Raw genomic sequence first — 16212 nt, 5'->3', positions numbered from 1 at the left:
AGCTGGCTCATATCTTCTAACTTGAGATGCGCGTGACCACTAGCGTCAGGTGATCAATTTTCATAACGGCAAGGAAAGTTGTGTGAGTGCGCCACACCAGATTTTTTATTTTGCAGGCAGCATCGCATGAAGTGACGCTTGTAAAGGAGCCTCTATTGAATCCACTAGTTGCGCAGTTTGAATTCTGCACCGATGAAGAACTGGAGAAGAATCCTCGACTCAAACTGCTGCGTCTCAGAGACCAGGCCACACCTGAATTCAGAGGAGTCAGATGCATACCACTGCGCGAACGGGAGATACCGCCCGATATTTTCAAGGTATACTCTATTTTGAATGTTTACATAACCTCATTCATGTAACAATTAACTATATAACAATTAACAATTAACTATGTAACAATTAACTATTCGGGAGACAGAATTGGATTAAATCTGTTGTTTTTCTCCTAATCAAGGTATACCCACAGCATAAAAGCAGTTTTCTTTCTTCAAATTTGGTTTATAAGAGTCGTTTAATATTCATTTATCGATGTTATGATACAAAATTTATTGGAATTAATATTTAAGGATTCATATTAATTAATATTTATTTTAATCTGTGGGTAGATGACAAAAGTTGATAAGTCACATTTTTGACCAAATTGAGTTATGCATATGGTTGTGTTCAGAAAAAATAAATCTATAAGATGGTATAACTATACCATCTATAAGATGTATCTCTGTAGGTTGTAACATAGAGAAACAATAGCGTAAGTAGATATCACATGGTATAGGGAATTTATGTCGCAACTTTTACTGTTATCTCAAGCCGATTACTGTCGATTATTGTCAATTTTTACTGTCTTGTTGGGGTGATAGTGTATGAACGGCACAATTTGAGAGACTACCAGCGTCACACAGCTGCATAGAAAAGAACTATGTGAACTATCGGCTTGGGATAACAGTAAAACTTGCGACATAAACCACTACCTCCTCTGTTTACAGGGGTAGTGCATAAACGCCCTATACCATGGGATATCTACTTATATGCTATCGTTTCTCTATGGTGGTACCTCATCTAAAGGTTGTATCTCTGTAAATAGCTGAGATAAAGGCCTTGCCCAAGCCTGATAGAACATTTTCTTCCAATACCTAAGATGACAAATATTGATAAGTACAAATATATCAACACTCTACTACCGGTTTGTAAAATAATACAGTTATCAAAAGATGGCAAAATTTGATACTGGTAGGCTATTATAAAATCATAAAAATTAAAAATTACATAACCCATACAACTTGGCAAACAGTTCAAGTTAGGTTACCTTGATAAATACTTGTACATAATATCAATTAATTCATAAAAAATATATTTAAATTAGTAAAAAATAGATTTTTAACATATTTCCTATACTGTTGCATTGTAACTTGAAACATTTGTCAGATGGCAATACATGATATCTCTGACATCACTTGCAAAAATTCAGAAAGGACCCCATACACTAGGGAACTTGGATCGGCGAACTTGGTTCGCAAGAACCCCAGTGTATGTGGAAAATTGGCGAACCGCGAACCGAATTCGTGAAAACTTGGTCTTCAATCTGGATTGAAAACTTTGTTCGGTTCGTCCGCCAGAGCGATGTATTCTATCTATATGTATCCAATATATTTCCTTCCCACAGCAGCTGCAAACTTTGACACACTCATCTCTAGACCCCGAAAAACACTGAAGTAACGAACGGTTGTTCGCTCTCCCCACTACAGTGTGTGGGACAAATCCTAAGGTGCGTACAGATTTACGCGCCGCGAACATGAGCAATTCGCTTTTAATCAGCTGATGCCAAGCTTTTTATATCTGTATCTTACCGTTTCTGTAAAAATGCAAATATAATCAGCTGATTAAAAGTGAATTGCTCATGTTCGCGGCGCGTACTTTACGCACCTTTACACGAACTTGGTTCCCCGAACCAAGCTGACCGATCCAAGTTCCATAGTGTATCGGACCCTTATTAGTTTATTTAAATAAATGTTCTATTCCTTGATATTTTATATTCAAATAGTCAAAGATCAGCTGATTATATTAGTGTAAAATGGGTAAGAAATATGATAGCTGATTTTGGCAGCCATGCCAAACTTTCAAATTGCTCTCCTGAAAAGTTTACTAATCATGACTTATCAGCTTGTATCATCTACCCACAGTTTTATAATACTAATTTTAACAGGAAACACTGTGCAGATAGGTGAAAAACACTTGGGAACTTACATTATTTGGCTGTGCCACCTTTGTCGACCGTGTAGAGAGTAGTGTTGATTTCATATATTTTTGTGTGATATCATAATATTTTTCCATTTTTATTTGCTGATTCAACTCATTTGATTCTCTTACTCATTCTTTCCTTCCTAGATCTACGAGAAGAGACTATCAACGGCCAGCAGCCCCTTGAAACAGGGGGAGAGTGTGACGGGGTTGGGTGGTGGGGGAAGCATAGAGACACATAGAGCGTATGGAGTGGTTTTCCTAGCCAAGGTCAAGGACAACCTAGTGAGGCGATTCAGGCAGGCAAGGCATCAGAGAGCGCTCAGGGATATTGTCATTGAGGACCAGGTGCCTGATATGGGGTAAGTATAATCATTAACCAGAATTATTTTACACATATCTATAAATTATTATACACATATGATTATTATTCATTTATTTATATGCAAATACAATTCAGGTAAACAGGAATTTGCTCAAAACTGCGTCAAACCTTAATTTCGAACACAGAGTCTAAAAGTTATGTTACTTACGTTACATGATAACTTAATTCGCACATAATTCTGAGTCCACAAAAATGTATAATAAATTATATGTATAATAAAGGAAAGAATTGGCTTGTACACGAAAAAGATAAGAAAATTATGTTTGACGCATCATCACGTCTGAACTACCGGACTGATTAACTTGAAATTTTGCATAAATAGATTCTTAACTTACCGAGGATGGTTATAGGCCTATTTCTTCAATATTTCATTACGTCAGTTTTTCAATTTGACCCTTGCGGAGCTCAGGCTACCTGCTATTGTGAGGTCCACGTTATAATGGCAGTGGAGAAAGATAGGAGAACAACTTTGCCAACCCTCACTGTCTTGTCACTGTCTTGTAATATGTGTCGGGGTGATCATAATATTCTTTTTTAAAACATATATAATGTTTGTGAGAGTTTTTTAAACATGTTTGTGAGTGAGTTATTAGTAAGTTAATAAACTGATAGCTTACAGTGAGCCTCACTATAGCAAGTAAACTGATATTTGGAATGAATTGTGATACACAAAACACAAAAAAATACCCAAATTTACATATTTGAGGTCACCAGAAATTCTCAAAATCTTTATACATTTATTAAAATTATAAACCCGCCAAACAGAGAACAACGTTTTATGTTGAATCAGCTAAGGAGGAACTGACTGTAGGCCAAAGCAAAAGCCAAAAATAAGAGAAGTATCTTGAAAAATAAGATGAACATGCTGATTCACTTACAATTATATTAAGCGAGCAGTTTCTGTATATCTGTTTATATTTTTTATCTATTTATATCTGGTTATTTATGTCCAACGGATCTTGAAAACGGCTCAAACGATTTTCATGAAATTTGGAACATAGTAGGTTTATGATATAAAAATTCGATTGCACTAGCTCCCATCCCTGGGAAAACTGCTGAATGACATGAAAAGGATAACAATTATTCATCCTTGGAAAAACAGATGATAAATTCGTCGTGTGTGGGAGAAAAACAGAATTATTTCCAGCTGTGTAATCAATCCGCGAGAAATATTATCTAGAAATTTTAGTCGACTTGACAAAATAATCTGATTTGTTGACATGACATGATAATCATTCTAAACTAGAGTATATCATATTTTTCGAAGTTAATCATTATTTGACTATTTTAAGTGATTAGTGAGTGTTATTTTGTTATTCAATTTGGTTTGTAAATAGTCTAAATTAGAACTTTTTTGTTTGAAAATTAAATCTGAATTCAAGTGTATGGAACATAACCTAATTTCTGGACTATTCGGGGAAGAAACAGTTTTGGGCTGTGTCGGTTAGTCCTTCCCCAATCATTTTAAAGAATTGTGTTCGGTTTATCAATAGTCAATAAATAAATAACGAGCTAAGCTCGGTGCCCCGATATTAATATTCAAACAAATAGATTGGACCATAATAACTTAAAAATAGACTGCCATCAAAATTCTACAACATAATATTGTTGTGTTGATTTGAATTTCACTAATTTGTTACTCTATTAACAATATTTTTGTTGCAGAACTCTAGGCTTGACATTTATGAAATGGCTTCAACCAAAAAGACCTCTGCGACCCAGGCGAAAAGAGCGCACAAAAGTGCCTGTCAAAAGTTTAGCCGGACATGAAGTCAAGGTATTCACTATTCATCTCCTTACTTGCCTGCAACTATCAGTTTCTTGTTTCAGAATATAATCCTTCATTATCAATCTAAGTGAAGCTCTCTCAAGGCTAAGTTGATATCAGCAAAGAGCAAAAATATAGCATTAAAGATATTAAATAAAAATACTAAGAAATTGTCAAAAACCACAGATTTAATGATACTTAGAAAAACAACGAAATCAACGAATGAAACATAGCGTAGTATAATTTTTTCAAATTATGAAAATTCAACACAGACCTTAAATTTCTTATTACAAAAATCGATGAATTCAGCTTCCTCCTAAGACATTCTATGTGAGGTCTCCAGGACAATACATTGTCAATTATTACATCCAGAAATTCAACTTCTTTAATACATTCAATTTTGTGGCTATGTATTTCCAGTAAAGCGCTTTCCGCTGACCTAAAGCTTATCTCCTTTGTTTTTCTGTAATGCAAGGCCAACATATTCGCTCTGAGCCATTCATTAAGTCTTTTAAGAGCTGTGTTAAAATCCAGTTCCATATTATTATGCTGGCTGGATGTGGCAGGTGTTGCCATGAAACCTGGCTCTTTAATTTTAATTGATTTTGAACAAATATAGTGGTATTGACAACATCAAAGCCTTATTCTTTTAATGATTTATTGATGTTTTCATCCAAAATAATTTATTCTTTGTAATCAGTCTTCTGTCAACTGCTTGATTGATTGAGTACTTTATATAGATTACAATATATACTGGCATTATACACTTATATACAATAGCTTACAATACAGCAAAATTATAGATGAATTTACATAATGTAGACTAAGAAAATAATTATTGAATTTTTATTGCAGATAATTGTGAACGTAGTGCGCGCGTTCGAGGTGCCGGTGCGGGCTGACGTTGACCCGGGGCCGGGGGCAGAAAACGGGGCCCGTGGGGGCGGCATTGGGGGCAGTGGGGCGGCACTAGTGCCAGTACGCCCCTTTGTCGAGATCAGCTTCCAGGGCCAGCGATGTCGCACCACCACTGCCGAAGGCGCAAATCCCACATGGAATCAGGATCTGCACATTCCGCTCAAGTCAGTCTCATCTAGAAACTAGAACTAGTTTTTGTTGTTACACCATCTCCATTATCATAGAGAAATAGAATAGAATAGTTTAATCTACAAATAAATACAATTTTAATGTACATTAGGTGTCGTCAAGAATAAAATCACAGAAAAGATACCATAAGAAGATATCCCACTGTATAGGTCGTTTATGTTCCATATTTCGAGCCTAACTCATAGGTTCAGCCTTCTATAAAGCCGTGTCCACACTATGCCGAATATGGTCGATGGACACTGTTGGACAAGTGTGGACATGTCGCCCGGCTTTGTCGAATCATGCCGGCCCGAACCGAATTCAACTCAAATCAAGTCGGTTCGAATCGAGGAAGTCGAATCGAAGTCAATAGTGTGGACTTGTTGAACGAGGTTGCGCAACATTTCACACTGCTCTTTCAATATTTATTTTATTGAAAATTAATTTAAGTTTATATTATTATATTAAATATTGGGTACCGAGATCGCTCTGGAGTACAAAAGCATGAACAATTTATTACGAAAGAAGAAATTATAATATTCAAAAAGAAATGTTCCATCCAATAACAGTAAATTGAGATTAATTCCCAGTGGAATGCAAAAATTTCCCTCACAAAGGCCCAGTTGCACAAAAGCCGGTTAAATTTTAATCCTGATTAACTTCACGTGAACCAAATCAGAGAAGACCATTTCAAAAAGATGGATCTATTAAAATAAATAGCTTTTTAAATTAGCCGCCATTTCATATTTGTATAAAAATAAAAATCTGATCTCAGTAGTTATGAAAGCAAATTGTTGAATCAAATTATGAAAAAATATATTTTCTTGATCAATTTGACATTAAATTGATTATTTTTGATTATAATTGATTATTAAGGAAATGATAATTATTATTAGATTAAATTTAATGGGATGAATTGAGTAACAGCTGTGTACAGTTAGTGGCAAAATGGAGAGACCTGACAAAGTTTTTCTCCTATCTTTCTTCAATGTCACTTTAACATGGACCTCACTATAGGTCAAGCTTGCACATAAGCATGAGTTTGGGTGTATAAGCTTTCACTTAAGCATAAGTTTGGGTGCATAAGCTTGCACTTGAGCATAAGTTTGGGTGCATAAGCTTGCACTTAAGCATAAGTTTGGGTGCATAAGCTTGCACTTAAGCATAAGTTTGGGTGCATAAGCTTGCATTTAAGCATAAGTTTGGTTACATAAGCTTGCACTTAAGCATAAGTTTTGGTGCATGAGCTTGCACTTAAGCATAAGTTTGTGTGTATAAGCTTGCACTTGAGCATAAGTTTGGGTGCATGAGCTTGCACTTAAGCATAAGTTTGGGTGCATAAGCTTGCACTTAAGCATAAGTTTGGGTGCATAAGCTTGCATTTAAGCATAAGTTTGGGTGCATAAGCTTGCACTTAAGCATAAGTTTGGGTGCATAAGCTTGCATTTAAGCATAAGTTTGGGTGCATAAGCTTGCACTTAAGCATAAGTTTGAGTGCATAAGCTTGCACTTGCACATATACGCATTCAATGTGATCACACAATCAGTCCTCAACCATTAAGCCGCGCCCAGACTATGCTGATCAACAAAGTCGATCAACATGTTCGATATTCGACTTGTCCAAATATCTCTGTAAATGTGGATTAGTCGAGCGGCACACGCCGGTGTAAGTGAATTTAAATTAATGTTGACAATAAATGAGTGACTTGGAAGACACTGCAGTGGAGGCTGCTGGAATTATCATTGCAGTTGCAAGAAGTCAGCATAATAATAATAATATTCGTATGGCTTTTATTGGTGGGGAGTTCCTGACGGAAGTTCCACCTCGCCTGGATATATTATTTTGAGCCATCAATGGGCCTTACGACTGTCATACTTCAGCTGGGACCGACAATTTAACGTGCCCATCCGATAACCGGGAGTGACCTGTTCAAAAACTTTTGGCTGAGTGCGGTTTGAACCCGGGATTTCTAGGTTGCTACGCAAGCACTCTATCCACTAGACCACGGATCACTCAAGAAGTCAGCATGATCGCCGTCGTCGCCGCCCGAGGAGGTTTTGAGTAAGACCCAGTCTTGTTCGAGGCAGAAAAAAGTATAGTTTTGAAGGATTTATTGCATAATGATGTTGATAATTTGAACTTGGAATACAGATGTGACATAGATGCTTTCAGAATTTTCTTAGGGTGCGTACAGATATACGCGCCGCGATCATGAGCAATTCACGTTTAATCAGCTGATGCAAAGCTTTTTATATCTGTATCTTACCGTTTCTGTAAAAATGCAAAGCTTTTTATAACTGTATCTTACCGTTTCTGTAAAAATACAGATATAATCAGCTGATTAAAAGTGAATTGCTCATGTTCGCGGTGCGTAAATACGTACGCTCAGTCCAACTATTCCAGTGAGCCAGCGCCTTGCTGTAACTCTGCGTTTTTTGGCAACAGGATATTCTTAGGTATCATTGGGTCACCTCTTTAAAATTTCAAAGCAAGAGATATCCTATACTATTAAACGAGCAACTTCTGTTTATATGTTTGGATGTTTATATGTTTGTATTCCACCGTATCTCGAAAACGGCTCAAACGATTCTCACGAAATTCAGAACATAGTAGGTTTATAATATGAAGATTCGATTGCACTAGGTCTCATCCCTGAGAAAACTCGCTGAAGAACATTAAAAGGATAAATATTATTCATCCTTGGAAAAACAGATGACAATAATTATTTCGTCGTCTGTTGGTGATGGAAGTGAGTGAGCGAGCTCATGTATGTGGGACTGTGTCAAAATTATGACTCAGCTGTTGAAATTTCGTAATCATTCAATCAGGTACTTAGTACCGGTTGCAAAAAAGCCGGGTTATTTTGAATCCTGATTAATTCCAGTAGATCCATCTTTTTGAAATGGTCTTCCCTGATTTGGTTCAGGTGAAGTTAATTAGGGTTAAAATTTAACCCGCTTTTGTGCAACCGGGCCTTTGTGAGGGAAATTTTTGCATTCCTCTGTGAATTAATCTCAATTTACTGTGATTAGATAGAACATTTCTGTATGAATTTCTTCTTTTGTAATAATTTTTTTATGCTTTTGTACTCCAGAGCAAAGCTCGGTCCCCGATATTTAAACTGTAATGAATTGACGTTTGCAGGGCCCCAAACGGAGACATGACCCCGGGTGGGCTGCAGTCGATACGGGACAACCTCTACTGTCACCTGTACGACGAGACAGTGGTCGACCTGTTGGAGGATGACCGCCAGCGAACCACCAACATCCACCAACGCATGGAGCGACATTGGCTCGGCTCGCTTGCCATACCGTTCGCCTCGCTCTATGCCAACTCAAGGGTGAGAATTGAGGTTGCCATATGATTTGTTTCGTTCAATGTGCTATAGTGAGGTCCACGTTATAATGGCAGTGAAGGAAGATAGGAGAAAAACGTTGCCAAGTCTCTCCATTTTGCCACTGATTGTACACAGCTGTTACTCAATTCATCCCATTAAATTTGATCTAATAATAATAATTATCATTTCCTTGATAAAATAATCAATTTGATGTCAAATTAATCAAGAAAATATATTTTTTCATAATTTGATCTAAAAATTTGCTTCCATAAGTCCATAACTAAGATCAGATTTCTATTTTATAAAACCCTGAAATGGCGGCTAATTTAAAAAGCTGTGATACACCAATCTGAATTTCATAACAACAGAAATTAAGTTATTTGGTAGGTATTCTATTCCAATTTCTTTTAAAAATGATAGAAAAATAGAAATCCTTTTTAAAATAAGTAATTTCAATGGAAATAACTCTGAAATAACCTTTCAATATTATTTATACCGGTACGAGTAGGTCTAACCTGAACATGAAGGCAAACTGAAGCATGCATGAAGTCTAAGATGGTTAGTTATCAACTTTTTAAATGTCATTTCAGGTATTTTAATTTGTGTTTCTCATACGGTAGGTAATGTCTAAAAATTATTTCATTGTTTCAAAAATACATTTTAAATCAATTATACGACTTGTGTACCAAAGTATTTTGATAGAATGAAAAAAAATGTACAGTCACTGTCAAAAGTAAAAATAAAATATTTTGGCAAACTGACAACATTGCAAAGCTAGAGAGAGATAGCGCTATCTGTTTTGTTGTATGATATAAAAGGACAGAATCAGTATTGTCAATCGTACACTGCCATTATAATGTGGACCTCACTATAATATTGGGGCACCGAGCTTCGCTCGTTACTTATTTATAAACTATCGATAAACAGAACACAATTCTTAAAAATGATTGGGGAAGGACTAACAGGTACAGCCCAAAACTGTTTCTTCCCCGAATTTTGATTTATACACTATAAATAAATAGTCCAGAAAGTAGGTTATGTTCCATACACTTGAATTCAGGTTCAATTTTCAGTCCAAACATTTGAAAACAGAAAATTTCTAATTTAGATTGTTTACAAACCAAATTGAATAACAAAATAACACTCACTAATCACTTAAAACTGTAAAATAGTGATTAACTTTGTAAATTATGATATAATCTAGTTTAGAATGATTATCATGTCATGTCAACAAATCAGATTATTTTGATCAAATCTAGATAATTTTGAAAATGTCTAGATAATATTTCTCGTGAAATTGATTGCACAGCTGGAAATAGTTATGTTTCTCTCCCACACACGCATCTTCTGTTATCGACAGACGACGAAATTATCATCTGCTTTTCCAAGGATGAATAATTATTATCCTTTTCATGTCCTTCAGCGAGTTTTCCCAGGGATGAGACCTGGGATGAAACCTACTATGTTCCAAATTTCGTGAATATCGTTAGAGCCGTTTTCGAGATCCGATGGACATGCATAACCAGATAACCATATACAGAAATTGCTCGCTTAATTCAATAGGATATCTGTATGTGACCGGATCTCGAAAACGGCTCTAACGATTCTCACGAAATTTGGGACAAAGTAGGTTTATGATATGAAAATTCGATTGCACTAGGTCTCAACCCTGGGATAACTCGCTGAAGGACATTAAAAGGATAAATACGTCTTGGAAAAACAGCTGGAAATTTTTTCGTCTGTCGATACCCTAATGGAAGTGAGTGAGCGAGCGCATGTATACATAATGTGTTTGCCAAGCTCCGTTAAATATGGTAGAATTTATAAGGATGGCAAAAGGTGAACGTCCAGAGACTGATGTGTGTGTAAGTACTGTTGTGAAAATGGAATCCTATACAAAAAATTAGATATTTTATCAATATTTTAACTGGGTTTTCATCATGTTTTTCCGTCTTTTTTGACCAGTTTCCAACCGTTTTGTGCCTGTTTTGACCAGGTGGAAGGCACATTCAAGCTGTACAGTCCGCCGGTGGTGTTAGGCTACGAGAGAGGGGACAGCCACTCACATGCCCCCCGTCACGTGACGTCATCAGCCACGCCTGCCCACCCCACCCCTTCCCATCTGCGCAACAACACATTCCTCACCCTATTCATCACCGTGCATCCACCGCTGCATTTACCTGAGCCGTTCAAGGTAGCATATCTATGATACTATTTCCATATAATTACGGAAATTAATATAATACTTATATAATATTAATATAATTACTATACGGAGTGTTTCAGAAGTAGTGTCAAACACTTTGAGGTGTGCTTATAAAACTGTTCCAAATTCGTAATAGTATGAGTGCCTGTGGAAAGTGCAAACAACCGGTTAATCGATCTGACGTAGCTGATAAACTCTTCTGTAAGGAGTGTAATTTCTATTTTCATATAGCTTGTCTTAATATAAAATCAAGTGATTTATCATTTTTGAAAAACTCATCGTGGTGCTGTCCTGGTTGTCTTAAACAACAGCGTGCATCGAGACAACACTCGTTAGATAGCACACCAGTTAAAACTAACGTGACCCCCGAGTCAAACTCTTCGAATATGACTGATCCTTCTGTCTCAATGGAGTCTTTGGAGCAATTAATTAGAAATAGTCACTCGCAGTTCTCCGCCAGTATAGAGGAGTTAAAAAGTATAATTAAAACCGGTCAGGATGGGCAGAGTGAACTTAGTAGTGTGATTAGTAAGCAGAGCGAGATAATTGATCGGCAGCAGCAGCTCATAGATTCACTCCGGATTGAAATCAAAGAAGTTCGTGAGCGACTGCAGTCTACTGAGGATCGTCTCGATGACCAAGAGCAGTATACCAGAAGGAATACGCTTGAGATCCACGGTGTTCCCGGGAAGGCGGACGAAGATGTGATGGAGACGATTGCTGAGGTGGGACGAGCGGTGGGCTTGAACGTGACGCCGAGTATGGTGGACGCCTGCCATCGATTGCCGATTCGTACGGGAGGACGTCACGCGGCGGATGCAGCTGGCGGCGGTATGCGGCCGGGCCCCCCTGCGGCCATCGTCGTCAGATTTGTGAGACGTCTCGATGCTGATCAGTTCATGGAGCTGAGAAGAAAGATAGGCGTCCTCAGAAGGCAACAGGTCCACGGTCTTGAAGGTCAAGGCCCAATCTACATCAATCGCAGTCTCACTGCTAAGAGAAGAAAACTTCTAGGGATGGCTCGTGATCTTAAGAAGAAAGGAGTAATCAAAGATGCATGGGTTGATCGGACTGGATGTGTTCGTATCCGTAAAAGTGAAAATGATAGGTCACCGACAGTGATAAGAAATGACAATGATTTAAACTTCCCCAAGCTTTAAATTATCTCTCCTCAAATAAGCTTTAATTTTCAATCCATTTGTATTGGAGTCACGGATATATTATTATTTTACAGTTTCAGGAAACGGCCAGTTTGTTACTTGTGAATATACGAACTTTTTATTCGGTTTTCATCCTTCCTATCTTATCACAGTATTCCCTGTTATTCTTAATGTAGTGATTGTTTATTCTTTTTCTGGCTGATGCAATGTATGAAGATACAAGGTGCAAAGTATTTAATTTTATTCATGATTGTTCTCTGATAATAATTTTCGTTCTGAATCATACTAAATCAATGCTCCTGCTATCAAGTTGTTTTTCACTTATTGATGAATTCGATTTCATTTTATCGGTCCTATTCAGATAAGATAGGTCACTTTTACTTTTCGTTAGCAATACAGTTAGGCTCATAATAAAGTTCAATATAATGGCAGTTCAATAGCAATATATATAGGGCATTAAATGATAAACAATCTAAGCTTCCGTACTTTCACAATTACAACTTTTCATTCTAAATTAAATCGATTGCTGCTGTTTTCACAATTTTTATTCTTACATGGTTTCAAATCGCATGTATAGTTGGAGTTACTATTATTTTTTTTTCTTCTTCTTTGAATCAGGAGTTGGTTAGGTAAATCTCATCTAATGTTATTATAATGTCCATGGACAGGCTAGTGTTATACTTTAAAACAAATACTAATAAGATAATACTTAATACTTCATCACATAATTTTTATCATCCTCAGTTTAAAATTTCACTGTAATCACCTATCATATTTCATTCTTCTCCCATATATATATTTCTTTTTTATTTTATTTCATTTTGTTCAGTTTTTTTTTCTTTTTCCTCATAATACTGGATTTCAATATCTTATACCAAAACGTTAGAGGTCTGCGTTCCAAAGTTCCAAGCTTTTTCCGGAAGGTTTTAGAGTGTGATGCTGATGCAATTGTTCTCACTGAAACATGGTTGTACGATGGAATTCATAATGAGGAATTGTTCGATGAGCGGTACACTGTCTTCCGCAGGGATAGGTCTGGTGATCAGGGGTTGAGGGGTGGTGGAGTACTTGTTGCTGTTCGCAGTTCTCTTAAGGCCGTATTATTATCAGAATTTTCATCACCGGTTTTTGAATCTATCTGGATTAAGATTTTATTAAATAATAAAGATCCGTACTACATCAACGCTGTTTATTTTAAACCATCGACTTCCTATGAGACTTATCTTAGATATTTTGAATCGATCGAATCATTCAATGAAATTTCAAATAGCAATGTAATAGTCATTGGTGACTGGAATATTCCCGAAATAGGTGGCTCTAACTTTGACTTCAGTAGAGGGTCTCGTCTGGCAGCTGCATTGGGACTTTTCATGGGGGTGATGGGCTTAGAGTCTTATAATGGAATTGTCAATTGTAATAATCGGACTTTGGATTTGGTTCTTAGCTCGTTCCATGTTAATGTTTCAAGATGCGATGACTGTTTGGTTCCCGAGGATAACCATCATCCTACGCTTTCCATTTCTTTTCCATTGCTTCACATGAGGGCAGATCACGGAGATGAATCAAATGACAAATTTCAATATGTTTTCAAGAGAGCTGATTTTCTTCGCTTGTATGAATCTCTGAGAGACGCTGATTGGACCGCTGTCTATTCATGTTCAGAAGTCAATGAGGCAACTGAAGTTTTCTATAACATAGTTTACTCATGTTTTGACCTGTGTGTTCCTAGAAGAGCCGCTGGTGATCGGATTGGCAGGTACCCTCGGTGGTATACTAGGGATATAATTCAAGACATCAAACGGAAGGAGAAATGTGCCCGAAAGAGGAGAGTCTCTGCTTATCACGACGAGGAATTTAGAAGATTGAGATCTGCTTTGAAACTTAAAATTTCTCAAGCTTATCAGGCTTATATGAATTCAGTTCAGACAAGTATTGGTGGTGACATGAGGAATTTCTGGTCTTATATAAATAATAATCGAAAGGGTAAGCGGTCAGAGAATTTTATGAGATGGAATAATACTTTTGTCGCAGGTACTGAGATTCCAGAGGCGTTTGCAGATTATTTCTCATCTGTTTTCAACAGAAGCGACAATCATGCTGGAGTTTTTGATGACACAATTGGTCACTCCCCTTTCCACTTGAATTCTATCTCAAGGGCTGATATAGTTAATTCTATACGGAGCTTGAAAGGTAATGGATCTGTTGGTCCAGACTTGGTTCCACCGTATGTCATCAGGGGCTGCTCCGATTTGTTTATTGAACCGCTTGAGTTCATTTTCAATCTAGCACTGAAAACATCCACGTTTCCTGATATGTGGAAGCAAGCCAAAGTAATTCCCATTTTTAAAGCTGGGAGCAGACAATCTGTTGAAAACTACCGTCCAATATCCATTATTAATTGTTTTGCAAAGATTTTCGAAAAATGTATTTATAAAAAAATATTCAATCATATAGAACCGTGGATTGCTGATTGCCAGCATGGATTTTTGCCAGGCAGGTCTACAGTGACTAATTTATTGCATTTCCGGAGTGAGGTATCAGCTTGTCTTGATGCAGGTACTCGTGTTGACACTGTGTATACAGATTTATCAAAAGCTTTTGATACTTTAAACCATACAATTTTGGTCCGGAAATTGTCATCCTTTGGGTTTTCACTGTCAAGTGCTAGATTTATTCTTTCCTATCTGTCTGATCGGAATCAATTTGTTTCTGTTGGTGGTCTTCATTCCAGATCTTTCAGTAGCCCATCAGGCGTTCCACAGGGTTCAAATTTGGGGCCTTTGCTCTTCATAATTTTCATAAACGATTTGCCGGCTGTCATAAAGCATTCGTCTTGTCTGCTGTATGCAGATGATGTGAAGATCTTCAGGGTGATTAGGTCTGAAACTGATTGTCAGCTGCTTCAAAGTGATGTGGATAGTTTTTTTGATTGGTGCTTGAGAAATCAGCTCAGAGTTAATATTGGTAAATGTGCTACGCTGTCTTTCACAAGACAAAGAGATCCGCAAATTCCCATCTATAGGATCAATAACCAAATAATTAAGAGAGTGGACCATTTTAAAGACCTTGGTGTAATTTTTGATCCTGAGCTCAATTTCAATCATCATGTGAGAAGTTTATGTTCCAGAGCATGTCAACAGATTGGATTCATTCGGAGAACCTGCTCTCAATTTGATAATCACAATATTCTTATTCTATTATATAAGACACTTATCAGAAGTTTATTAAACTACTGCTCTGAAGTATGGCATCCATATCTCGCCTCTCATGAGCTGGAATTAGAAAGAATTCAAAGTAAATTTCTAAGGTTTGTATATTTCAAGCGTTTTAAAATGTTCTGTCCTTTCAATTTTCCCACAGCTAACCTAAGAGCCATATTTGATATTCAATCCCTGGAAGCATCTAGGAGCTGTAAATTGCTTTTGTTCCTATATAATATATTGAACAACCGTGTCCAATCAACCTACCTCCTTTCATTGCTGAATATATATGTGTCTTCAGTTTCACGGCGTTCCGGCTTCAGATTTCTTCCTCCCCAATGCAACTCCAATAGTCACTTCAATTCTCCAATCAACCGCATGATGAATCTTTATAATTACCATAGTTTTCACCTAGACCTTTTTCATATGAATCCCAGTCAGTTCAAGAAGGCATGTAAGCGGCTCCACCCAATGTGACACCTATTTTTCCCACGCTAGACCTCATCAACTTACATAGAGTACCATATTTAGTAGATGACTTCCTTTCATTCTTAGCTCTGTTATCATTTATCTCATTATTGGAATGTTATTTGTATTTTCTTGATTCTCCTCTCATTATTTTCTCATATTGTAAATGGTTTCTAGTACAGTATAATAATAGTATAGTATCTAGTATTTAGTATATTAAGTTCTCAGTATATTTAGATTCTCATCACATTTTTTTTTCTCTTCACAAATATGAAATAGTTTTTTCCTTATGTCTTTCTCTCTATTTTTAAGTTTTTTTGTAAAGTGCTTATTGTATTTTTTTTTGATTGGGGAGCAATTTTTGGG

General features: G+C 36.8%; 1 protein-coding gene across 2 annotated transcripts in view; it reads left to right on the top strand.

Annotated features, from left to right (window-relative positions):
- The window catches only part of LOC111055776 (coiled-coil and C2 domain-containing protein 2A-like), a 66628-nt gene that overhangs the window by 32813 nt on the left and 17603 nt on the right, over positions 1-16212 (top strand). For both annotated transcript variants that reach the window (XM_039429816.1, XM_039429817.1), the window contains 6 exons: positions 117-317; positions 2383-2597; positions 4286-4397; positions 5244-5470; positions 8620-8815; positions 10809-11006. In XM_039429816.1, coding sequence (XP_039285750.1) covers positions 117-317; positions 2383-2597; positions 4286-4397; positions 5244-5470; positions 8620-8815; positions 10809-11006 — 1149 coding nt within the window. The remainder of the gene's footprint in view (positions 1-116; positions 318-2382; positions 2598-4285; positions 4398-5243; positions 5471-8619; positions 8816-10808; positions 11007-16212) is intronic.

This window comes from Nilaparvata lugens, chromosome 5 (genome assembly GCF_014356525.2).
Source record: "Nilaparvata lugens isolate BPH chromosome 5, ASM1435652v1, whole genome shotgun sequence".
Lineage (NCBI taxonomy): Eukaryota > Metazoa > Arthropoda > Insecta > Hemiptera > Delphacidae > Nilaparvata > Nilaparvata lugens.
This window is presented reverse-complemented; position numbering and strand designations above follow the sequence as displayed.